We start from the raw sequence: 13,651 nt of genomic DNA, 5'->3' as shown, positions 1-13,651 counted from the left end.
GAGCCACCATTTTGCGGTTTGCCTCAGGTGCCAAAATGTCTTGGGCCAGCCCTGTCTTTAGTACATAGCAGGTTTTTTCACACCAATACCACAATTGCCAGAACAGCAAGTTATATTTCACCACTTAAGGTACAAATGTTTTTTCATACTACATACATTACCCCCACACTGCTGAATATATATCTTTTCCTGTTTATTGGGAGGCCTATTCTTAATACAAGAATTCCAGAAATAGACCTTGCGCTCCCAAGAAGAAATGCAGCATAAGGAACTGTGGGTACAGGAGCCAAACTCTTAAAAGCATGAAAATCCCTACAAAAAGCTCCCAACTATTGCCCTTCATTGGGGGTGGGGAGTATGTGTGAAGCAAACAAGCATGGGGGGGGGGGGAAATTCCGCAAAGGCTCTGTACAGTTTGTATGCGGAAAAGATTGAAACATTGCTTATTCAAAGGCAGTAGCTTCACTGTTTAGATGAGTTTTAGATTCTTATTAGAGAGCATATTGATCCTGTGTCAAAGCAGATTCAGTGGAAGAAATGATTCTCAGAACCTGCAGCTTCCTTAGAAATGCTACCTCTTTTAGAGGAGGGTGGGAGGTGCCTTCTGTTAGTACTCCCTCAAGTACCAGCTGTGAACCCAATAGCTAAATAACTTTCAGCTGGTTACAGAGTGGCTGCTGGGGTGGTCTGATGCAGTGCAACAGCTTGTAGGCACAAGTTCAACTGCAGTCACTGAAAAGGCTCTTAACTGAACAAATTCAGTTTTAACTCCCATGTAGCAGCATTCATCAAGGCTCCATTCCCTGTACATCTGGCCCAAGGTAAATATGTTCCAGTAACATGTTCTGTTTGTGTATTTCTGGTAGCTATGCTTTTCCACAAGGAACAAATTTGGCAAGTTTGTAGGAAAGGATAAAGACAGGCAGCCAACGCCTTTAAAATTACAGTTTGTTTTAAGTTCAGCATTTCCCAACACTAGTTTGGCAACTTCCATGCATGTTGAGTTGCTTTTAAAGGAATTCATTTTGCACAGAGTAATATGAGCAATTACATTTTGCAACATTCCTAACGGATGAAATATTTCAAGTGTGACATTTAAGAATGTTATGTACATACCGCTCGTATTTGACCACTGACAATGAGCCCAACTTTGGGTTACCTGACAAGTGAATGGAAAGTGCAGTAAGTATCACACTTTGCATACTACTGAAGCAGGGGCTTTTACAGGATCCTAGAGATTGTTAAGGATGCAGGTGACGCTGTGGTCTAGACCACAGAGTCTACAGCTTGCCAATCAGAAGGTTGGTGGTTCGAATCCCCGCAACGGGGTGAGCTCCCGTTGCTCGGTCCCAGCTCCTGCCAACCTGGCAGTTTGAAAGCATGTCAAAGTGCAAGTAGATAAATACCGGTAGGTACCGCTCCGGCGGGAAGGTAAACGGCGTTTCCGTGCACTGCTTTGGTTCACCAGAAACGACTTAGTCATGCTGGCCACATGACTGGGAAACTACGCCGGCTCTCCCGGCCAATAAAGCAGGATGAGCACCGGAACCCCAGAGTTGTCTGCAACTGGACCTAACGGTCAGGGGGGGGGTCCCTTTACTTTTATTGTTAGAGTTTGTTGGTGCTATGTTTAGTTTTCAGACACGTGGCTGTATCTGCTGCAGGAAAAACAGCTAAATTATGTTCCTCTTTGAAAAGTAAATTATCTTAGCATAAGCCTTCATTGGCCAAAACAACTTGATTTGATGTCTGGGTTATATATATGTACATTGAGTACAGCAGACTTTTGGGGAGGTGGAGGGGAAACACTTTTACTTCGGCAGACTCAACAGGTCAAGTGAGGGCTAGAGGTTTACCACATTTTTATGTTGAGCATAAACACAAAATTTAGTTTGACACTAGAGGGCGTCTGTGTGCTACAGTATCCAAGGCCAAATTACTTAGCCTTGCTGCTTGTTTTGGTAATGCATCTGATACGAAGATGCAGACAAAGCTGATTGAACTATGGTTTTTGAAAGTGCTAATCTAGCAGAACGTAAAGGTAAAGGGACCCCTGACTGTTAGGTCCAGTCTCACAAATTCAAATAATGAGGTATCCGTGTGTCTAAGCATCATTTACTTCCATTATCGTGGAACCTGAACATAATCTTTAGGAATATATGCTATGCTCATGGATGCGTTGAATTTTAAAATGGTATTGAATAAGTATCCCTACCAAATGTATTCTGCTTGTATGAATGTTAAGACATTGTATATAGGACAGCCATGGTAGCTAGAGCAGTGCTGTTTGAATACAGGAAGAATTCATTATATTAGACCTGCATATCATAAAGCCTTCCCCCACAGAGGAAATCTAAATAAACGTTGATAGCTTGGAGTGGCAGAGTGCTAATTCAGAAGTGCATGGGGGAGTTGACACCCATTTTTGCAGCCAGATGTTGCTGCTGAACTCTGCTATAAGTAATAGAAACAAGGCTATGTAAGATAAGCAGAACAGCAAAAATGGAGGCTAACATAAGATGCCAGAGGAAAAGGGGATTTAACCACGCTTTGAGATCCGTGGACTAAAAAGAAAGATCCGTGGACTAAAAAGAGAAATGGGGGGAGTGGAAAGAAGGGGTGAGCTATGAGATGGGCAGAGAGGGAGAGGGTAAATTTGAGTGGATTTTACAATTTTAACTAAAAAGCTTTGCTTATAAACGATGTAGGCTCTCAAGTTATAAAAGGGGTCTGCAAAGGGATTTGATGCATTTGGAAACCCTGATATATTTTTAAGAAGGCATTATGAAATAGCTTCCTTTCCTTCACTAGCAAGGATTGTGCTGTAGCTTCCTTCCACATATATTTTAGAGCTATTTTAGCGAAGGTATTTATAGAGAGGCTTCAGAAAGCATGGGTTGCACTCAGGGTGTTTTGATCCAAGTCTCAGCTGCTGTGTTCACATGATTACGTAGATTTGTACACTTCCTTGACAGTTGACAGATATAACTTGGGTGCAAGCAACAATTCTGTTTATTTTTCTTCCGTATTTTTTCAGTCACAAAGTGCTGGCTTGTATCCGATTCCTTCTTTGATTTTCCTGTTGTCAGTCTATCACTTGGTACAAAGTAGAAGAATGCAGCCTTCCTCTGAAATAGATTCAGAGGAATCTTGACTACTTCCACTGTCTTTGAGTCCCTGAAAAAGACACCTCTAAAAGGCTTTCTGCAGCACTCCTGCTAAAACAAGGGTCAGCAACCTTTTTCAGCTGTGGGCCGGTCCAACGCCCCTCAGACCATGTGGTGGGCCAGACTATATTTTGGGGGGAAACCAAAAAACCCAAAACGAATTCCTATGCCCCACAAATAACCCAGAGATGCATTTTAAATAAAAGGACACATTCTACTCATGTAAAAACACACATTCCTGAGAAGGCGATTGGGCCGCATCTGGCCCACAGGCCTTAGGTTGCCTACCCTGTGCTAAAACAACTCAAACTCTTATTATTTGGAGCAGTGCCTATAATCCCTGGCCATTAGCCATGGTGGCTGTGGGCTGATGGGAGTTGGACTCCTCCAGCATCTAGAGGGCCATAGGTTCCCCATACCCAGTTTAGACCACAGTAAGTTGGTGTGTATCTTGGGTCCCCACTCGTGCCCTCAGCGTCAAACCGCCTGCCTACTAAGCCCTCCCTGCCCTTCTCAATTTTTTACTTCAAATTGAGGAGTTCCGGTGCTTTGTTTTGTTAGGAGGTTGCCTGTGTTAGGAGGAGAGCCAGTGTGGTGTAGTGGTTAAGAGCAGTAGACTTGTAATCTGGTGAACCGGGTTCGATTCTCTGCTCCTCCACATGCAGCTGCTGGGTGACCTTGGGCCAGTCACACTTCTCTGAAGTCTCTCAGCCCCACTCACCTCACAGAGTGTTTGTTGTGGGGGAGGAAGGGAAAGGAGAATGTTAGCAGCTTTGAGACTCCTGAAGGGGAGTGAAAAGCGGGATATCAAGTCCAAATTCCTCCTCCTCCTGCTTCATTGTATGTATTGTTTGGGGAAGGTGTATGCTACCTGTTTTATTGGGGACAAGTGTCTGAGCATCACTCATTTGTCTGTGCAAAGAGCATTTCATTGATTTTCAAATGTCTCCTAAAAGATTGGGGATCTGCAGTGTGGACTCTCACTTGCTAGCCAATGTACGCTGTACAGTTGCCTTACAAGAAATGACAGTGTTATTTGGTGATCCTATGTGAAGGTGCATTGGGTAGTGATTATGACACTCCTTTATATGTTCAGTCTTGAGGCTGCGTATTTCGGTGTTCGGGCCCCTAGGAGTTTTAGTCTCCACATCAGCACAAGTATCATATAAATGCCTCGGGGCGTTTTTCCACACCGTGCGTGCCGCCCTCGATCCAATATAACGATCGCACTGCGGAGGAGTTCCGCCGTTGCAGAAATAAACAAAACTGTTATGGATGATTCGCGAGGCACCTTTTTTTTTTAAAAAACACCTTTTTTTAAAAAAAAAAAGGAAGTCCCGCGTCGTGACACAAGCAGCTCCTCAGCAGAACTGTTGCCTTCCGTCGGGAGGAGAAGTTGGGCGGGCAGGGAGGCGTCGGGAGGGCGGCCCTCCGTCCCCCCCCCCCCCGGTGAATCAGCTCCAGTGGGTGGCGCATTCTCCAGGGGGCGCCAGGACTGCAGCCTGCCTTCTGCCGATGCCATTTAAAAAGTGCTCCAGCCCCGAGCGCGCCGGGTTCCTCGCCTCCTCGAGTTTGAGGAGCGGAAATGGCCAGCGCGGGAGAAGCGCTTTGTTCTTTGGCGGCGGCGGCGGCGGCGCGGCGGTTCGCGTGAGGCGCTACAGGCCTCTCTGGCGGGAGGGCAGGAGACGGAGAAGCGAGCGAGGCGGGGAGGCGCGCCGGCCCTGAGGCGAAGGGTGTGCGAGCGAGAGCGCGGCGGGGCTTCCCTCCTCGGCCAGCCTCTTCTTCCGCGAGCGCCCTCGGCCCCCTGGAGGAGCCGCGTTCAAAAGCAGCGCGAGCCCAGCAGCTTCCCTCAGTGGCTGCGGGGGACGCCCGGGCGCCGTCGGAGGCGGAGAAAAGGCTCCCGGGACCCCGAAGGCTCCTCTCCTTGCCCGGGTCTTGCGGGAACTTTGTTCCGGCGGCGCCGGCGGGAGGATGCTGGAGGGCGGCTGCAAAGCCGTGAAGGAGGGCGTGCTGGAGAAGCGCAGCGACGGCTTGCTGCAGCTGTGGAAGAAGAAGCGCTGCATCCTCACCGAGGAAGGGCTCCTGCTCATCCCGCCCAAGCAGCCGGAGCTGGCGGTGGTGGCGGCGGCTCCTGCTCCGCCGCCTGCTGCTCCTCTCCCCGGCCTGGAGACGACGACGACGACGACGAGCGCGGCGCCCTCCGTGGTCGCCAAGATCAAGGAGCTGCCCTTCTCCACCATGAAGACGGTGGACTGCGTGGAGCGCAAAGGCAAGTACGTGTACTTCACGGTCGTGATGGCCGAGGGCAAAGAGATCGACTTTCGGTGCCCGCAGGAGCAGGGCTGGAACGCCGAGATCACGCTGCAGCTGGTGCAGTACAAGAACCGCCAGGCCATCCTGGCCGTCAAGTCCACGCGGCAGAAGCAGCAGCACCTCGTCCAGCAGCACGGGCCGCGCCTGCGGAGCGCCTCAAACTCCGCCTAGCCGGGCCCCAGCCAGGGCAGGTAGGAGCCCTCCTGCCGCCGATCGCCCCGCTCCCCTTGCAGCCCTTCCCCAGCGCCTCTCTGGAAAGAGCCTTTCCAGACGGATTCCCCTAACAATCACCTCTCTCTGCCGTCTTAGTTTTGCCCGGCGAAAAGTGCCGTGTGGGGTTGCAAACTCGTGTTGCTTTCCTGAAGCGCGCGTCTGGATGGGCAGCCCCCTTCACGCGCGCGATGTTTTGCTAGGAATCATAGAGTTGGAAGGGGCCCTGAGGATCATCTAGTCCAATAAAATAATAATAATAATAATATATTCTTTATATCCTGCCCATCTGGCTGGGTCGCCCCCCCCTTCCACTCTGCACTGCAGGAATATGCAGCTGCCCCATGCATTGGGGTCGAACTTGCAACCTTGGCGGTTATCAGCACCAGTCTGTAACCGGCTGAGAGAAGTTGTGCATGAGGCTCAAGCATGAAAAACACGCGCAAATGCTCTCCTGTGGTTCGTGCACGTGTGTGTGTTTCATTAGCTGTGTGTGCAAAAGAGAAAGAGAGAGAGTCACTAGATGGCTTTCATTCCTTTCCCTGCACAGAAATCCTCTTCTGTAATTAAGAGTAAGGCTTGAAGCGCTTGAGCGGATCCCTCTAGCAACCCTAGAGCATGTTGTTTGTCTTGCTCGCTGGACTAATAGCCTCAGTGGACAGCTCTTCCGGCCCTTCTCAAACAGCATGTGCTTGCAGTGTGCTGTGGCATGATGGATTCTTGTGCAGCTGCTAGATCAAGGCTGGCCCAAGTGCTTTGCCACCGGAGACAGAGCAAGAAATGCCCTCCTCCGCAAGTCAAGGTGAAGAGCACCCAAAGTCAATCAGGTGAATTTGCAACCATGATTGCTGTGCTTTAGCGCACACCAAAAAATATATTTAAAAATCCCTGCCCGTATCTGCAAATCATTCAGTTCACATGTCATGCTTCTTCCAAGCAATGGGGCTGAGAACAGTTAGTGACCCTTTGCATGTAACTGTAAAAGGAATTGCGGGTGGTGGTGGTGGTTAGAGCTAGCATCTTCCTGGTGCTGAAGCCTAGTTGTGGAAATAGCTGCCAGAGCCTCAGGTTGTTGCCTCTTGGAAGGACACTTTGCAAGAGCCCCTGTTCTTTGTATTGTCGCTGTTTTAAGGTAGGAAGTGTGTCTGTGGCTGTAAAAGAAGAATGCTGCTCAGTTATTCAGATCACTGTCCTGTGTTGTTATAGATGGAATTCAAGCAATGCTTCTGGAAGCGAGGTGGACCCTCTCCATCGATCACAACCTTGGCAAACAAAGGGACTGCAGACACAAGGGAGAGCATCAGTTCTGCTGCTGGAGTCTTTCCACTTTTGATACTGCCCATGATTACTCCGGGGAAGTGTTTCAACTCTTGTAACTTTGACTACTTCTTATGAAGATTTGAAAGGATTATTTGGCCTGCCGGGCCTCAAAAAATATAAGATTGTTGCTGCCATATTCCACACACCTCCCCCTGATCTGTTTTCTTTTTTATGTTAATTTATTAGTGGAGACTTTTGAAAGGTATTTCTGAATGTAGGCCATTTAGAAAGGAATCACACAGAGAGTATACTTGCATTGGCTATATTGCTACACTTGAAGGGAGGAGGAAGGCAGAGGAGAGAAGGTGATGTTGGAGAAATGAAGAGATGTACCAGAATATGGACTTTACAACTAGTCCCACCCATGTCACTTTTTACATCCGTTTTCCGTTGCCACAAGTGAGAGACTATTATGAAACGAATGTGTGAAATATGTCCTGGAATATGGAAAGCAATGACTTGGAACCTGATTTCTAGGTTGCTTTAATTTTTATTATATGTTCATTTGAAGAGTATTATATTTTGTATTCAGTAGTAAATGCATTTGGGTATGCCACTTGTATGTATTCCTGCTTCGTGAAGAGGCTAAGGAAATCTGACTTCATGATCAAGGATAATCGATTTAAAAATACAATCATGCTATGTTCTTTTATTCAGATAATAGAACCATGCAGAGAACTGTTCATTGCACTTCTTTGTTTAAGTTTGGGACCCTGTCTGTAATGTTTCTCAGAGCTGTTACTTGATTCTGTTCAAATCATTCTAAAACCTCTTAATGCTACACTAATCATCCCATCCAGTAAATGTCTTACTGTTTAACTGAGGAACTTTCCCAGAATTCCTGTAATTGAGTTCCCTAGATGAGCCTCAGCGCAACATTTTCCATTGCCCCCTGCCATATCCTCTAAGAACATCGGACATTTCAGTCAGGGAGCAGCACTTATTTTATATAAAAAAAAAACTAAGCAAAGATTCTGCTTTTGTTGTTTGTTTCTATTTACAGTCTTAATATGGAACAAGTAAGGCTTCTAATAACATTGTTTCTTTTCAAAAGTTATTTTAAAATTGGTTCATTCAGTTACAAGGAACCTAATCTAGTTAATTGGATAAGGGAAGGCCTTGGGTTTTTCAAGCATGTGTTGAACTTAAATCCAAACTTAACCAGTCCTGCATCAGGAGAAGACATTGTTGGGCACCTGCTGATACTGAAAGCATCCGTTCCTCTGAGTACCCAAGGCTGGTCTCCTCTTCGCTGTTAAGCCCTGTTTACCTGAGCATGCAAGCACTCTAGGTAGATATGTGGATCGGGCAAGTGAATAGATTGCAGCAACAGCCACTGAAGTCATTCAGGGAGGGACCTTATGAAGCATGCCTTGCCCAAAGGCTTCCCAAAAGCCAACCCTTTATAAAGGGTACCTTTTGGTTCCTTTTAGCATTTCCAAGTTAGTCTAAGTCAAATAATGAGAACTTACTCTGCCCCCATTAACAACAGATTAGTACTGCAGAGCACACTCTGTTAAGAAAGCAGGCCTATACATACTAATTCAGACAAGTTATGAATGGTCTGTCTTAGGCTTTGGTGATACCCAGTGTTGGTCATACCCTGAGTAGACCTACTGAAATCAACAGGCTTAAGTCTATTGATTTCAGTGGATCTAATCTTCATGTCTGTTGACAGTATTCATGGCTTCTTTCTTCAACATTATCTAAATGGTGTTTAAATTTTGTAAAATAAATCACCCAGAAACACCAGTGGTTTCAGAAACAGGACTTAACAAGATTAGTTTTGCCAATCTCCTTTTCCCACCCAAATCCCACTCTCTCCGTGTCTACCTCCACTTCCACTGTTTAATGTTATGGAATGGGGAATTGGACCAAAATATTAAATTCCATGCTCAATTTCTTGAGGTTAACTGATGTTAACTGATGTTGTCATAACTTCTCAATACAGTGGTACCTCTGGTTACGAACTTAATTTGTTCCAGAGGTCCGTTTTTAACCTGAAACCGTTCTTAACCTGAGGTACCACTTTAGCTAATGGGGCCTCCTGCTGCCCCCATGCTGCCACCACACAATTTTGTTCTCATCCTGAGGTAAAGTTCTTAACCTGAGGGTTAGCGGAGTCTGTAACCCGAGGTGTTTGTAACCTGAGGCGTTTGTAACCCAAGGTACCACTGTGTGCTGTGTTTTTTGAAAAACGGTGGCATAAGTCTTCAGTCATGCCAACTTTGGTTATTTTTCACAATGTATTGGAAAACTTTGATGCTAGCTAAGCCTTGTAAGCTCTGGCGGGAAGGTAAACGGCGTTTCCGTGCGCTGCTCTGGTTCGCCAGAAGCGGCTTAGTCATGCTGGCCACAGGACCTGGAAGCTGTATGCTGGCTCTCTCGGCCAATAAAGCGAGATGAGCGCCGCAACCCCAGAGTTGTCCGCGACTGGACCTAACGGTTAGGGGTCCCTTTACCTTTAAGCCTTGTAATGGTGGATTCAGCTGGTGCTGCTGTCTTTAATGCATGACTGACTAGGCTAAAGGCCCACATACATTACCCCCAGTCACCTCGGAACAAATTGTAGGAAAAATATGAGCTGTGAAGGAATCATGCTTATTCTCTGATATGAGGAATAAACATTTTCACTTTTTGAGGCCTCCTGTTGGGCGTATCTTAAGGACAAACTTCCTTCCCATCCCAAGTTCATTTTTTTTGTACTGAGAATATGTGACTTGTATGATCAAGTTGGCTGTGGCTTTGTGCTTCTTTAGGATTGCTTTATTTTGTATTACCTTTAAGACTTAGAAGAAATATCCACAGGAATTGCTCCGCTGCGTCTCTGTTGCTAAGAAATGTCTTTGCAGTGTATGAAACAGAGGTCATTCCTAGACTGTTTGAGACTATGACAGAGGGCAACAACTTTAGGGTTGTCTCCAACTATGCTTTACTCAGAACACACCCATTTTAATTAATGAACCTCAATAATATTACAAGTTTCATGAGGAAAGGACAAATTTTACCAAGGAAATTCAGGGTATAGTTACTTAGTAATAATGGATGGTTTTGCACATGTGCTTTTTTGAGCTTCCCCTCCCTCTGTGTGATGTTCTGCATGATGCAGAGACTCCACAAATGGAGCCTGTTACAGTGGCTTTGCTACCAGCCTATCTCCAAATAAGGTCCCAGTGAAAAGTTTTACATTAGTGTTGCAAATTAATGGTGTGTTTGTGTGGGGGGAAAGTAACAGGTAGGCCACCTGTGATTCTTCTCAGATGAAGATAGAACTTTAATAAAACAAACAAATTTCCGTGTCATGGTAAACCTATGAACTGCAGAGGTTTTTCGTACTTCGCTCATTCCTGAACAAAAGCAGGAGCAACCAACCAAGGTCCCTGACTTAGAATTACATTGGAACTAGGGATCAGGGTTTCTTTCATGCCAAACAAACTACAATTTCGTATTGGCTTACTAATTGTGGTTTGTTTGAGCAAAACAAAACAAAATCACCGGCTTGGATTTATCATGAAGTCAGGGGTCATGGTTTGTTTACTCATCCTAGGGGAGGAGTGAAGCTGGAGCAATCTCCACATTCATTATAAACTTTATAATGACGTGCAAACTGGACATTTGTTTCTCAGTAGGAGAAGCCTGTTTTCAGTTTTCAGAAGAATGGAAATCACCCCTGTGGTTTTTCTGTTACATTTTGGAAGTAAAAAAAACTCCCCACCCTTTTCTTTTTTAGTTCATTGTTTTCAATTACTGGCTTTTGCAAAGTAGCTGCAGTGATGTACCAAATGTTTTCTGGCACATTGTGAGCTGAAACAAGTGTTATCAAACAAAATATGTGTAAATATGATGCAAATGATTTCTGAGAGATGTGATTTATTTTTCAATATGCATTCCATTTCAAATAAAGAAATATTCATTGAAATGTTCCCTTGATATGGTATGAAAAGGCTACATCTTCAAAGGAAGATGGAAACAAATTTTCTGGACATAATCAATAGAGTGCTGTAAAGCTTACATCTGTGGAATATCATTTTCATTGATTCAACCGTTTTGAGGTCACGACATAGAAGGTAGCTTGTTCTTAAAGAAAATCTATAATCGGTTTTCATTAGAGAGAGGCCTCCTAAGAGAGAGGCTAGGTGACAAAAACCTAATAATTACAGTGGATCTTTTCAAGAAGGGTTTTCCCCCTTTATGACTCACTTGAATGCAAGGTGCATCAATAACACTCTGCTCAACAGGACAACCTTCATCTGTAGCGTCTGTTCCTTTCCTCCTTCACAGCATGGCCCTTTTGGAGAAAATTGTGCTTGCCACAGGCTATAAGCTTTGCTTTCAGGTTGACTTTTTAATATTTCCATTATAGAAAGGAGTAATAGAAGCTGGGAGGTAGCGATTGCACAGGACCACCCAACAGGTTCATGACTGAGCCAGAATTCGATGCCATATTTCCAAAGGTCCAGGCTGAGTATGATGCTCATATAAAAAGAGGGAATTTGGTAGTTCACTAAAGTATGTGTTATTATGTGACTAGGAGCCATCACATCACAAGTTAGCTCATTTCCAGTAAGGAGGGAGGGGAAGACACTGAAAATACTGTATGTTTTGAAACAAGGCCTTGTCTGTCCATGCATGGCAATTTTCAGCACTCGAGCGCCTGGCATGCATTCAGCCAGCATCAAAACATTGTGACCTCCTTATTACCCAAGGGAATTGCAAAAGGAATTGCTTAGTCATCATCACACAGCAGTTCTGTAAATCAGTGGGAGGAATACATCATAGTCGTCTTGGATGACTGAATGGTGACTCTGGAACGGTTTCTTTTTCCTTTGCCGATAACAAGTCCCTAATCCATTCTATAAATGTTGGGAAAACAGCTAGCTCCAAAGCTTTGGGGGCCTCCCTAGAAACCATGGGCTACTTGCACTCTACTGCTGAGAGGCTGCATTGGTTACCAATCTGTTTCTGGGCCAACTCTGAGGTTTTCAAGTTAGTTCCCTAAACAACTTGGACTCCAAGTACCTTAAGGACCGCCTGAATCCTTACACTCCCCACCCCTTAGTTGATAAGATCTTTGGATGGAGCAATTTTGGTGGTCCCAAATGCCCCTGAAGGTTCAGCTGGACTTTACAAAGGATTGCGCGTTTACTGTGGCAAACGCTGCTTAGTTTTAGGCATCTTCTAAAAGTCACATTATTCACAAACCTTTCACATGTGAGGTTTTTGACGTCCAGCTCTTATTGGTGTGTTCGATGTTTTTATTGTTAATACTTTGTTTTTAGCCTGTATACTTACAGTATCCATGAAATATTACAGTTTGTAAATATTTAAATAAAGACACTTATGAGAAGAAGTATGTAATAATTTCCAAGCAATCTTCTGAATTACGGTGCATTTTTGGGCATAGATCGGTGCTTGCTTTCCTGAACTAAGGTTTATCATACTGCAGTGCACTGTACACCATTAATTGTATTATGAAAGACAAGCTAACATGCATTTCCCACAGTCTAAATTACTTGCAGAGAGTCAAGAAATGTTTCTGATTCTATTCTGGGCCCGACAGTAAAAAGTCAAAGATAAGTTTGCTTGGAAATGTTTAGATCAAGGTCTCATTGCTCTGACTGTGCTAAAAATTGGAGGCTTTGATATCTTTGGGAAATGTAAACTCAGTACAAGTTTTTGAGCTTCCCAGTACTGCCCTTTAGCCAACATTTATCCCCCCCCCCCCGCTTCACTTTTCTTTCAATTTTTGTTGAGTTTTCTGTGTTCTTGCATTCCAACATGTTTATCTTCATGCCAGAAGCTACTACACTTACTTAATTTCTGGCTGTCACACAGCTAATAAAAACACTTTGGTAAAAGGGGAGGGGGGAATTGCAATGCTGTTTTTAAGGTCTCTGATGAGTTTATTCAACAAATGCACTTTAGCAAGCCATTTGGTCCCTTTGCATGTACAGTGGTACCTCGGGTTAAGTACTTAATTCGTTCCGGAGGTCCGTTCTTAACCTGAAACTGTTCTTAACCTGAAGCACCACTTTAGCTAATGGGGCCTCCTGCTGCTGCCACGCCGCCGGAGCACGATTTCTGTTCTCATCCTGAAGCAAAGTTCTTAACCTGACGCACTATTTCTGGGTTAGCGGAGTGTGTAACCTGAAGCGTATGTAACCTGAAGCGTATGTAACCCGAGGTACCACTGTGTTATGTCAATTACATGCCTATTCACATGCCAAACAGCGGGAAGAATGAGATGGATATTGGTATTGCAGCAGTGAATGTGCAAACTCCACATTGCACCAAACTTCATTTCAGCCAAGTCATCTGAGAAGCTGTTGTGCAGATGACCCCTTAAGGTCGTGTGGCAGCACCTACTTTCTCATTAGCACAATGTTGCATTTGTCATATTTACAAATGATTCCATAAAAAGATTGTGCGAAATGTGCTTCACAGGACTGTTATGGGAAGCAAAAGGCAAACTTAAGAAGTTGTTCACTCGCAGTTAAGGAATGTAAAAGGTCCCTAGGGTGTAGGATGACCTTTAAGTTCTGCCAGAAGACTGGTAAGACATATGCTTTCATTTAAAATAAATGTGTATCTTGCTCTTTCCCCTATGAAAATAAGAGCAAAATGGTGAAAAACTGCCCGAG

At 44.9% G+C, this 13,651-nt stretch overlaps 1 protein-coding gene across 3 annotated transcripts; it reads left to right on the top strand.

The window, feature by feature from the left end:
- The first annotated feature begins 4,983 nt into the window (after positions 1 to 4,983).
- PHLDA1 (pleckstrin homology like domain family A member 1) lies at positions 4,984 to 10,929 on the top strand. 3 transcript variants are annotated; one of them, XM_081928131.1, is made up of 2 exons: positions 4,984 to 5,436; positions 6,897 to 10,929. In XM_081928131.1, the coding sequence occupies exons 1-2, from the start codon at positions 5,139 to 5,141 to the stop codon at positions 7,064 to 7,066; spliced, it is 468 nt and encodes a 155-aa protein (XP_081784257.1). In that variant the 5' UTR covers positions 4,984 to 5,138; the 3' UTR covers positions 7,067 to 10,929. The 3 variants fall into 3 exon arrangements, with proteins under 3 accessions (XP_081784257.1, XP_081784258.1, XP_081784256.1); XM_081928132.1 differs by having other exon boundaries at positions 4,984 to 5,440; XM_081928130.1 differs by having other exon boundaries at positions 4,984 to 5,671; positions 6,897 to 7,038.
- Positions 10,930 to 13,651: the final 2,722 nt, after the last annotated feature.

The sequence above is a fragment of the Podarcis melisellensis genome (genome assembly GCF_964234715.1).
Source record: "Podarcis melisellensis genome assembly, chromosome: 10".
Taxonomy (NCBI): domain Eukaryota; kingdom Metazoa; phylum Chordata; class Lepidosauria; order Squamata; family Lacertidae; genus Podarcis; species Podarcis melisellensis.
Note: the sequence above shows the minus strand (reverse complement) of the source record. Positions and strands in the feature narration are given on the sequence as shown.

Excerpts from the sequence above, each read along its gene's own strand:
- PHLDA1 (XM_081928130.1), top strand. The coding sequence starts at position 5,139 with ATGCTGGAGGGCGGCTGCAAAGCCGTGAAGGAGGGCGTGCTGGAGAAG.